Source organism: Camellia sinensis, chromosome 1 (assembly GCF_055761805.1).
Source record: "Camellia sinensis isolate YWXY chromosome 1, ASM5576180v1, whole genome shotgun sequence".
Taxonomy (NCBI): domain Eukaryota; kingdom Viridiplantae; phylum Streptophyta; class Magnoliopsida; order Ericales; family Theaceae; genus Camellia; species Camellia sinensis.
The window spans coordinates 229,661,245-229,672,212 of record NC_138961.1 but is presented as its reverse complement, the minus strand read 5'-3'; the positions used below and the strand labels follow the sequence as shown (position 1 = coordinate 229,672,212).

Genomic DNA, 10,968 nt, shown 5'->3' with positions numbered 1-10,968 from the left:
TACAGTATGATAGCATGTTTGCATTCATTCATCTGTTTTGCATGCACCGGGCTCGGCGCATCATACTAACTGCATTGTATTTTCAATTCCAAGTTGAATACATGTTAGATGTAGCATTTTATATGCCATGTTTAGAATAGTCGAGCCTGCTATAGTTGCATTTTTGCATGTGTTGCATTAGGCATTTCTGTATAATTAGGATCATGCATGGATTTCTAATTAGCTTATGTTTTGGCTTGGAGTACTCGGTAAGTTTTATGCTTTAGCATCCTTGCATGCGTGTGAGTGACTGCCATGAATAGCATGCTTACCATGAGGCTATATGCTTATGTGATATAACTGCCTGAATGCCTGTGGGTGAAGGTTGGGTTATTTGAATTGGAACAATTCATTAATTGTGAGTTTTAAGCCCACTAGATAGTGGCAAAATCATGTTTTCTAAGCCCACCTGAGGGTGGCAAATCCACGTCTTAGCCTACTTGCGGGTAGCGCCATCAAACCATTTTCAAACAAACAAACATGAAATGTTTTGTTCCAATTCAGGCGATCCAGTCTATACTTGTATGCTGTGCGCATCACATAGTAAATCTCGGCTAATAACCGGAATAAAAACGCATAATGTTTTCAAAAATAGATATCATGGTTAGTAGAGGCCGATCTTTGATCGGGCGAGCGGGGGTGCTCACGAAGTGACCTTCTCCAATCGTACCCAAGTTCCCGAGCCGAGGCAACTTTGGTGATGACGGACACGTGGCCTTAGGCAAACGAGTTAGGGTTTCCTAAATTTTTCCAAAATAAAATATTTAGGTGGTGACTCTGTATCTGGCAAAGCAGTCCATGTTTGGCACTTCTTTCAAAAATCTGTTTTCTCAAAACGATTTACCGGATTTGGACTCTTTGGTTCAGATTACGAACCGTGACAATTTGAGAGTCCGAACTGTAGTGAGCCCAATATCGAACGGAACGGGAGCTCATCCCTCCGGGAGCGTTCGAGGACGTCTACAGTTGTATCCTTGTTCAAGATGGTTTCCAGGATCGATCGATCGATCTATGGCCTGGAAGAGATAATTCTTTGCCTTCAAATCCTTCAACTTTGCATCATCAATCACCTTCTTCTATGCATCAGTGAGTTGAACTCCTTCTACTGCTGCAGGAATCTCACCTATCACCACACTCCAATATTCTTTCGATCGCATGAAATTATCCATGAGCATACACCAGTGATCATAATGCCCATCGAATTTTGGGATTGCTAGTTGCACAAATCCACTCTCAGTCATCATATTCTCGTTACTAAGCACCTTAGAAGACTGCTACTTCTTAACTAGCCCCTATGATGAGGCTCTGATACCAAGTGTTAAAAAACTCTTTGTATTTATCAAGTGAACGTAAGCAAATTGGGAGAATGTTCTCTTATTCAATTAAACAGCTGAACTAGATATATATAGCTTTACAAGAATAACATAAAAGAGAAATAAACTGCAGCCCACCCTATTAACGTGGTAAGTGACTAGGAAACAAACAACTTGTCCCTAAAGAATAGGAATTATTCAAACCACGAAGCAATTAATCAAAAACAGATCCTAAAGACTAGATCAAAACTAACAGTTTCAACACGGTCTCAGCCATTGCAGGGTATGATGTTACAATGCAAATGGTACAAACTTGGAGTTTTTGAAAATCATGTACACTCTGCTGGTGGTAGAATTTAGCGTCTAAGATTGAAGTCGGCTTATGTAGGCTTAAACGAAAATTACAAACACCATTGAGCGATTAGTGATGGTGCGTTGGTGCTATCAAGCTTGAGGCTTAATGTGTCATCATTTGGGTGAAGTAGATTTGTTTCTATCTTTTCTTTCCTATGTTCTCTTATTAGAATGCTCTTGTGTTTTCATTTATGTTCTGGGAACAAAATCAAAAAAAAAAAATTATTTACGTTTTGAGAACAAAATCAAAATTGATGGTTATAAGATAGTTTTTTTTTTTTTTCTTTTTTTGAAGGCAAAAGTAAGAACTTAATTAATAAGACAAATAAAGTACAAACAAAAAACAAGATCAAGACTAAACAAAACATAGGTAGAAGAAAACACAGATAAAAGGGCTTGTGGAATGCATATGGAACAACGATGCTGGAGGAATTGTTTTCTTTGTTCTCATATTTTTAAAAACAATCATTAAAAAGTTCATAACCATCTTCATAATTTTTATACCACTTTCGTTATTGTGTAAAAACAAATTTTCAATAGTCAGCCAACTTTAGCGTTTCTTGAAAAATCACTCATTTTCAAAATGATCATCTCAAAAACAGGTTCCAATAAAAGTTTAATGTGTTTTTTAAAAAATAATAAAAACACAAGCAAACATGACCTAAAACTCTGGTATATTTATAAATATTCCCCTTTAACAAAAATAAATAAATAAACATGGTGATGGTGCAACATAAACATGGTGAAAACTGTGCCACCCTTTGTGTACAAAATTGACCAAGAAATGGACAGCAATAAATATATATTGATCAAATATTTCTCATCTGTCAAATGCTTAAGAAGATGATTCCTATATAAATAAAACAGACAAAAAGGCAATCCAGTGAGGGGAAGATTATCTTTACCGATCCAACTATCCCAACATTTCAAACACGACATAATCAAGTGTAAAGAGTTTAAACATATGGGATTTATACACCCATTATATTCTATGCTAAATTGCAATAGGTGTTCCAACCTCAGTTCGTATAGTTTTTCCCATTCTCCGGTGAACACGACATAATTTTATCATGAATGGTAGTTTAGTAATGCAGAACTCTAAATCAATTAGGCTTCAATAGGATAATTTGATAGCATCACACCTCAATTCAACTGTTCAGATTCATGCCATTCCACTATTGCCAAAGTGTGGCGGCCACCACAAGCGACAAGCTTTGCGCACCAACGGCCGTCAGCTTCACTGCCGCTCAGATTTCTTGGGGGTGGGAGGTTTATGGGCACCTCTGAGGGATGACCAGTAGTTACTTTTCTCCCATATCCTAGCCGTCCATGGTCTCCTCGTCCAAACTGCCAATTGCAATACTAATCAACATATCTATCTTACAACAGCTAACCAAAACAATCACTTTCTAATCAAAGAAAATACAGCAGGAAAACAAGAGAAGCAAAAAATATATATAATGCCAAGATTTATGTGGGGAATCTCAAAAGGATATTAAATATTTGAACATGCTTAATAACACTACATGCTGGCAAGTGGCAAGGTCACATAAAGTTGGGAATATTAACCAAGTTGAGCATATAATCGAAGGCATTGAACCTACCCATGATAGTAACAAACAACCAAAATTTGTTTAGTAACTATATGATGAGTTCTACATTTGATTTCTGTTGAATAGGCTTTTAAGTGTCATGAAACGAACAAACTACTTCCCAACACTTACCGAAAACATGCGGCCATCACGGGTCAATGCAACTGAATGGGTGCCCCCACAAGACACCTATATCACAAATAAAAATATTAAACTTTACAAGTTTAAAAGATGCACACAAAAAAAAGGAGGTGATTAAATTTCTATGAAAATATAACACCTAATCAATTGATATTTCTCTTCTGTTGTAGCATATTTTTTTTGATCGGCTTCTGTTGTAGCATTGCAAAGGGCAAACATGAGTTACATATGTTTCCCCTTTAGTTACATAAATTCAAATTAAAACTCTGTGCAGAATTACATATTTCGTGCAGAGCTGCAGTGCATGGACCATACTCAAGTTTCAGATCAATGTGCCCAGAAGCAAAGAGTAGGTCCGTGCTCAACCACGAGTAGGGGCTGGTTGGGCATTCCTTCTGCTTCGCCAGGAAGGATGACTAACTGAAAGACATTTCTCTCTCAGAGAAACACAGGAGTAAAAGCAAGCAAAGAATGAGGTGCCAATTGGACAAAAAAGGCAAATGAAATCAATCGTGTCACATTGTTTTCAATTGCCTTCTGTAATGAACCCAATTTCTTTTCATAGCACATGCATCAAATCTCTATGGCATACGGAATGATTTTTGGCTTTTAAAAAATGACTTCCTTTACTAACTCAATTACCGTTGGCATGACTTGGAAGAGAATGGTTTATTTTTCATTGTGCTGACACCATTTTAAAGAATACGTTTATGCCATTAGACTGTGGATAAGACATCAAACAATGTCTCTTGATCTGGTGTCACAAACACCCAATAATTCAGTTAAGGTACTTGAAGGTTATAGTTTGGGTTGGTAATGCATATGACACCTGAACAATGCCCTCCCCAACAAGAAGTTGAACCCTCTGAGGCACCATTTTACTGCTCTTGTCGTCTCCAAATCCAAGCCTTCCATGTTCCCCTCTGCCCCAACCAAACACCTGAAATGAAGAAACAAACAAATGAACATGTTATCATTGACAAAAAGCAGATATCATAAGGTTTACAACACAATTGCCAGATTGAGCTTTCCAAATCCCTGGAATGTATACAGAATACCACATTCAGAATGTAGTTGTAAAATTGGTTTTGGGCGCCTATGCAACATGCCTGAGCTACCCCGCCTAGGCGTCCAGGTGATCATCTAATTTTATTCATTTATATTGTTAGTCTGTTATGTAAAATATATGTTGTAAAATTAATCATAAAAGAAAAGCTAGCTTAGTGGTCAGTTGTGCTTATTCCATACTTTTTGCTTAGGTCTGAGCCACTTAAACACATCTTTATCTTCTTTTTTTAATGATTTATACCTTATGTGTTTTTTACTAGAGAGAATATTTTTTAATGATATGTTTAACTCTTCTAAAAAGACACTGCAATCTCTCTCTCACAACTGCTTATCCATCATCTTTTATGAGTGAAAGGAATTTATGACTTTTTTCATTTTAGCCAAAGGCCTTTTGACTGTTATAATCTCTCTCTCTCTCTCTAGAATTTTCTTCACCAACACAAAACATCTCTCTCTCTCTCTCTCTCTCTCTCTGTAAAGAGTAAATGCCTCTGCAGTTTGTTCTCTTAAAATATTTACACCAGGTATTCATCCAAAAGAAAGATATATGGCCTAAACTTACCCAGCAGACAAGTCAACTGTGCTGGAAAAATAAGAAGAAACATCATAGACATCCTTGACAGAGAAAGCAAAAACCAATTGTGCCTCCTGTAGTGAATAGTAAAAACAAAAAAACCAAAACTACCTTCCGTTCCAGAGAAGATCCTCAACTATTTGGATTAAGGCACCTATAAGCACTAGTTCTAGTAAAAAAGGACAGGAAAAATGAAGCAAAACCAATAATACTTCATAAATCAGCATACTAACCTTTGCATTAGCTGCAGAAGAGATATTATAGAACTTAGGTCACTACTCAATTTTACAAACTAATAAATTCATAGTACTATTTTAGTGAGTGCCCATATCGAAGTTATGGAAGTATTTGTACTATTAGCAAAAGGATTAGATGCGTCAAGAAGTGATAATAACACCATGTAATAAATACTATTAATGGAACCTCTGGAAGAAATAAAATGAAGGCAATACCTCTCCTTCATCTGTCAAGACAGTGGAATGCCATCCTCCAGCAGCAATATCAATCTGCATGAGAATACAGATAAATGCCTCTAAAACTCTTTAAACTATGAACGTTATAAACAAGTGGTTTTAAGGAATGATAATTGTGAGTTAGAGCCCATAATCTACTTCTTGCTTGCACATAAATAACCATCATCCAATATGGTTAATTTGAAACTAGCCATCACTAAAATCTGGAAACCAAATAAACAATGAAGTGATTACAACTTACAAGTAAATGAAATTTTTGAGTTTCTATAGCGTGTCCTAGCACTTTATTTATTTTTTATCAGCAACAAAAGGACTATTATTAATAAGGAAAAATAATTTTAAAAAAGGTACAAGTTTCTTAGAACATTTGCATGCTGGTAAATTCTTGTACATATGTAAAAGATGATTTGAAAAAATTAGGTTTCATCTTCACTGCTGGTTTAGTAAGAAAAGTTCGGATTAGCTGCCAATATATGCTTTCCATAACCAAAAAGAAACTATTAGTCAAACACAAACATTGTCGGTCTAAATTCATTGAAATGGGCATAAGACAAGGGAATTCAAAAACAAAGGTCATGGGGGGCTAAAATAGGCCCTCACTGGAATCATCATGGGCATTCCTTCACTGGCCAAAGCACTAGCTTGGTTGTCAGCAGTTTTATGAAGTGCTAGTTAGGATATCTAAGATCTCTCTCACTAGAGTGCTACAAACCCAAGGACCATGATCTCACCCAACACCCACAATCTCTGCTGCATTACCCTCAGTCAAAGGAGAGACCAAATACCAATAGAAAAGTCTTCCCCAAGACCATCCAAGAGAAGAGAGCTAACGTAACAGAAACGAAAGAGTTGGCTGGTCTAGAGAAAAAAATAAGAGTACCCATACCCAAAAAGCATCTCAAAGAAAACTCCAATGATGATTTGAAACAAAATTCCCAAGATAGAAGCCATTTCTAAATCCATTGTCTAGACTTTATGTAGCTTCTAATTACATTTACATCTATTAGGACAACTAAAGCAGCATTTGGATTATCCAGAATTAGATTTCTGATTCAGACATTCTTATATGTATATCATCAAAAAAAATACAATTCACTGAATCTGCCAGCAAAATAGACAACAGGTCTTAGACAGAGCTAAACTTGCTTCACAGATTATTCCAGTAGAATAAAATACTCCAGCACCAGCAGTCATAATTTCAGATGAAACTGAATTAAACAATATATGGTGTTACCCATTGACTCCTAATGGAAATGAACTATCATAAAATATATAAAATAATAACAGACCGGGGATGGTGATACAAACCAAAGTAAGACCAGACAGTCCTTGGACAGGAATAGGTTGTGATCTTGGCTGGGTATCCCCTGTTCCAAGTTGTCCATATTCATTGTTACCCCATGCCCATAAAACTCCATCCTCAAGGAGAGCCAGATTATGAAAAGCCCCAACAGCAATTGATTTCACTCTTTCAAGACCTTGCACTCGCACTGGAGTAGAAATTTGCTTTCTACGAAGTAAAAACAAATAAATAATCAAACAATAAAGTGCACAAACTATTATAAATAGAAAAAATAATTCACAAGATATATATACATGTCTCCAGGAGGCCATGGTTGACCCCACGTCCATACATGTCCTTCGCGTGTAAGCACCACTGAGTGGGTACCTCCCGCAGCCACCTAAAAAACATATAAGTGTTTAAAGTGTCCTAATGAACAGTCAACGGCAAGACAAGTAAGTGAATATTGGCATGCATACACAAAAATTGAATGGGAGTAAAATATACAGTATACATATAATGATTTCTGAGTAAATCCTGAAGGAACTTCATACCATTTCGTTTTACTACCAATAGAGGGTTTGAAAATCCAAAATATTGATAAGACATATCTTGCATATCTTATGGTTACACCATCTGATAATTAAAAATAAAAATAAAAAATAAAAAAAGAGTAAAAAACTACGCTGATCTAGCAACCAACCTTTCTGCAATCTCCACATATTTAAATTTCCATTGACCTCAAGAAAGAATGAATTATGAACTTTAAATTTTTTCCTTGAGGTTATATCTAAAGAGCAAGGTAAGAACTAAATGAGTTCCTATACACCATTTTTTTTTTTTTGGAACGTAAAATGGACAAACTATATAGGTGGACTAACAAAAGCAATGCAAAAAGACTCAATGTAATCCAACTTTCAGAAAAAGTACATCAGATTAATTAGTTAATCACCTGATGAACTGAAAGCTTTGATGCACATCGCTGCGGAATTACAATATCCCGCCTCAAAGGCCTACCAGGGTCATCTTTTCGCTCAGGTTCTTCACCACACTGGCCATACTCATTCCCGCCTGCAAAACACATAATTCATACCCAAATGAAAAATAAACATGAGTCAGTGTGTTTGGTTTTAGTTTTTTAGATTAAGTTTTTTGAAAACTGAGTTTTTTGGTTTTCGTGTTTTTTTGTTTTTAGTGAATATTTTTAAAATTTTAAACATTTTTTTTACTTCTTTAGATGCACCTTACTTAGATATATCTAAAAAATAAAAAAATTATAAAAAAATATTTTAAAAAATTAATAAATACAAAAAAATGTACTGAATTCTCGTATTTTTTTTGTATTTTTAGTATTTAGTGAATTTTTAAAAGGTTTTTTTTACAATTTTTTTACTTTTTAGGTATATTTATGTTAGGTATGTCTAAAAAGTAAAAACAATTGCTTAAAATATTAAAAAAATTTAGTAAAAACAAAAAACCACGGAAAACAAGAATGTAGAATTTTCTGAAAAGTGTTTTTGGAAAAATGGAAACAAGCAAAATATTTCTTGACACATGAACAAATTTTTTAACGATGTGTTGTTTACCAAGAGAATGTATGGAAAGAATCAAAATCAAACCTCCTATGCTCTTTGGGACAGCTTCTAGAAAATAATTCTTTTGCTTTCAAGAGATGCAATTACTTCCCAAAAGCAAGGTACTGCATTGCATGGACATAAATGCAGTACATGACACAGACAGAGAAACATGATGAATTCTAATAATAAAGGATACAATGGAATTGGAAGGACAAGGCAATATCTGTGTGTGTGTGTGTGTGTAAAAAACTTATATGCATAATTTTATTAAAAAAGGCACCAAGGGGATGATGCACAACCCATATACAAAAAGGCCTATAATCTCGATACATGGAAACAAACCTATTCCAAGACCTCTAAAAAAAATTAAAATTTGGTCCAAAGATGGATTAACCATTGGAACACCAACTATACAAATTGGACCAAAAAAAATATTTTTAATCTTCAAAACCAGCATCTCAATGCCCACAAACGCTCTTCTGTTCCGCTTGCCCCGTATTATCACATAATCAACAAAGGAATCAAGTGTCACATAATCGCCAAAGGTAATATATATACATATATATAACATAAATATCTAGGGATATAGATATACAATACTATTATGAATATCCAAGCAAGCATAGCCTCCTCTTCTTTCCCCTTTCCCTCCCTCTCCCATAATTAACGTATCTATGTTTTAAAAATGGTTAAAGGGCCAGGCATTAAGAAGATTACAAGAAACGTTGGCCAAATTTCAGAAATTATGAAATGCATTTTCAGACTCTAGCTAGTCCAAAATGCAACAGGCACCTTATCAGGTAATCCAACACAAATCCAACAAAGAAATCGGCTTATGCATCTAAGTTTGTGTGCCCAACGGAACAAGTAAGTGCCTCCAAATGGCAGTATGTATAATAAAAATGAACATAGTTCTCCATTCAAGTGTGGAGGGAGGGCATGATTGTGTGCATAGTTGAGATAAATAGTCCCCACATCCCAGAAAACCAAAAAGAAAAGGTAACAACAACTAAATGGGCAAGGGTAAAAAGAAATGATATTATACCCCAAGCATAAGCTCGGCCTTGATCGTCAACAGCCAAACAATGCCACCCCCCAATAGCGGCCTGAAATCAATGAACCATCAATAAATAAATTACACCAAAAAAAGCACACCAACCAACTATCTGGAATTCAAAATCAAAGCTGAAACATTTGGATTATTACCTGAACAATTTTGACATTGGCAAGGGCTTTAACCTGACTGGGGACATTCTCAGTTTTGCTCTCAGGTGGGTGCCCCAAAGTCCCTCTTTGATTCCAGCCCCAAGTAAACAACTGAGATGTTTCAAAATAAATAAAGAAATTTAGATAAACTTAACTTTAAGCTGATCTGAAAACAAAAGGTTATGAGCTAAAATCAATCAAACTATGATCGGACATGCTGTACCCCTAAGCAGTATATAAGCATATAACTAACTATACCATACACAAGATCATTTTAAGAGAGAGAGAGAGGGTAAGGGGGGGGACCTTGCCGTCTTGGCAAATGGCGAGAGAGTTACGACTACCGGCGACAATAGAGCGAACTGTTTCGGAGTGAAGAGATTTGATTGCGCAAACCCATTCTTTCTCGTCGTTGTTTCCAATTCCTAACTGTCCATCTTCTCCCGAGCCCCTGAGAGAGAGAGAGAGAGAGATTAACAGGAAAGATAGAAGTGATATTGCGTTGGTAAACAGAGGAGGAGAGAGAGAGAGAGAGAGAGAGAGAGAGAGAGAGAGTCCAGACCATGCTATAACGGCGGTTTTGGAAGCCATTAGAGTTGTGAAGTGGTGCTTCGCTTCAAAGCAAGTTATTTGATGAACATGGCTCGGTTTGGGAAGAAAAAAAGTCAGTTTTTTTTTTTTTTTTTTTTAAATAGTCCAAAATAAATAAATAAATAAATAAATAAATAAAATTAAATAAAATAGATTATTTTAGTCATAAAAAATAAATCTAATTCATAATCATTACAATTCTCTCTCATAAAAAAAATTTAAAAAGTCAAAAATTCAAAAAGTCCTTCCCAAATCAAGCCAAAATAACCCAAATTAAAATACTAACTAAAAAATTAAAAAGTCAACCCACTTCCCAAAACGGAAGCTATAATTACGCTCTTTTGTCTCTCTGAATATTTTTTATGAATATATTTACGCTCTTTTGTCCCTCTCAATTTTTTTTTATTTAATTTTTAGTTTAAAAAATGTTAAAATTTTCAAAAATTCTATTAAATATTTGTATAAATATCTCACAAGGATTTACTCCACACCATATTTATTTAAATATTTAATAAAATTTTTAATATCTCCAACATAACTCTTTTAGCCTCCGTTTGGGAAGTGAGTTGATTTTTTGACTTTTTGACTTTTTTAGCTATTTAAGTCTGGGCTCAAAAGCTTGGTTTGAGAAGGACTTTTTGACTTTTTTTATTTTTTTTGAAAAAAAAGTGTAATGATTATGAGTTAGATGTGATATTTTGTCTGTTGTGACTCAAATAGCCTATTCTGTCTTTTGTGGTTCAAAGAACCAAAAGAGC

General features: G+C 35.1%; 1 protein-coding gene across 1 annotated transcript; it reads right to left on the bottom strand.

Moving 5' to 3' along the window:
• Positions 1-2,493: 2,493 nt before the first annotated feature.
• LOC114285684 (ultraviolet-B receptor UVR8) lies at positions 2,494-10,288 on the bottom strand. Its single transcript, XM_082924184.1, has 11 exons — positions 10,182-10,288; positions 9,926-10,070; positions 9,620-9,730; positions 9,459-9,519; positions 7,789-7,907; positions 7,151-7,236; positions 6,863-7,064; positions 5,534-5,587; positions 4,269-4,379; positions 3,431-3,487; positions 2,494-3,053 (listed from the first exon to the last, which is right to left on the bottom strand). The coding sequence occupies exons 1-11, from the start codon at positions 10,208-10,210 to the stop codon at positions 2,850-2,852; spliced, it is 1,179 nt and encodes a 392-aa protein (XP_082780310.1). The 5' UTR covers positions 10,211-10,288; the 3' UTR covers positions 2,494-2,849.
• Positions 10,289-10,968: the final 680 nt, after the last annotated feature.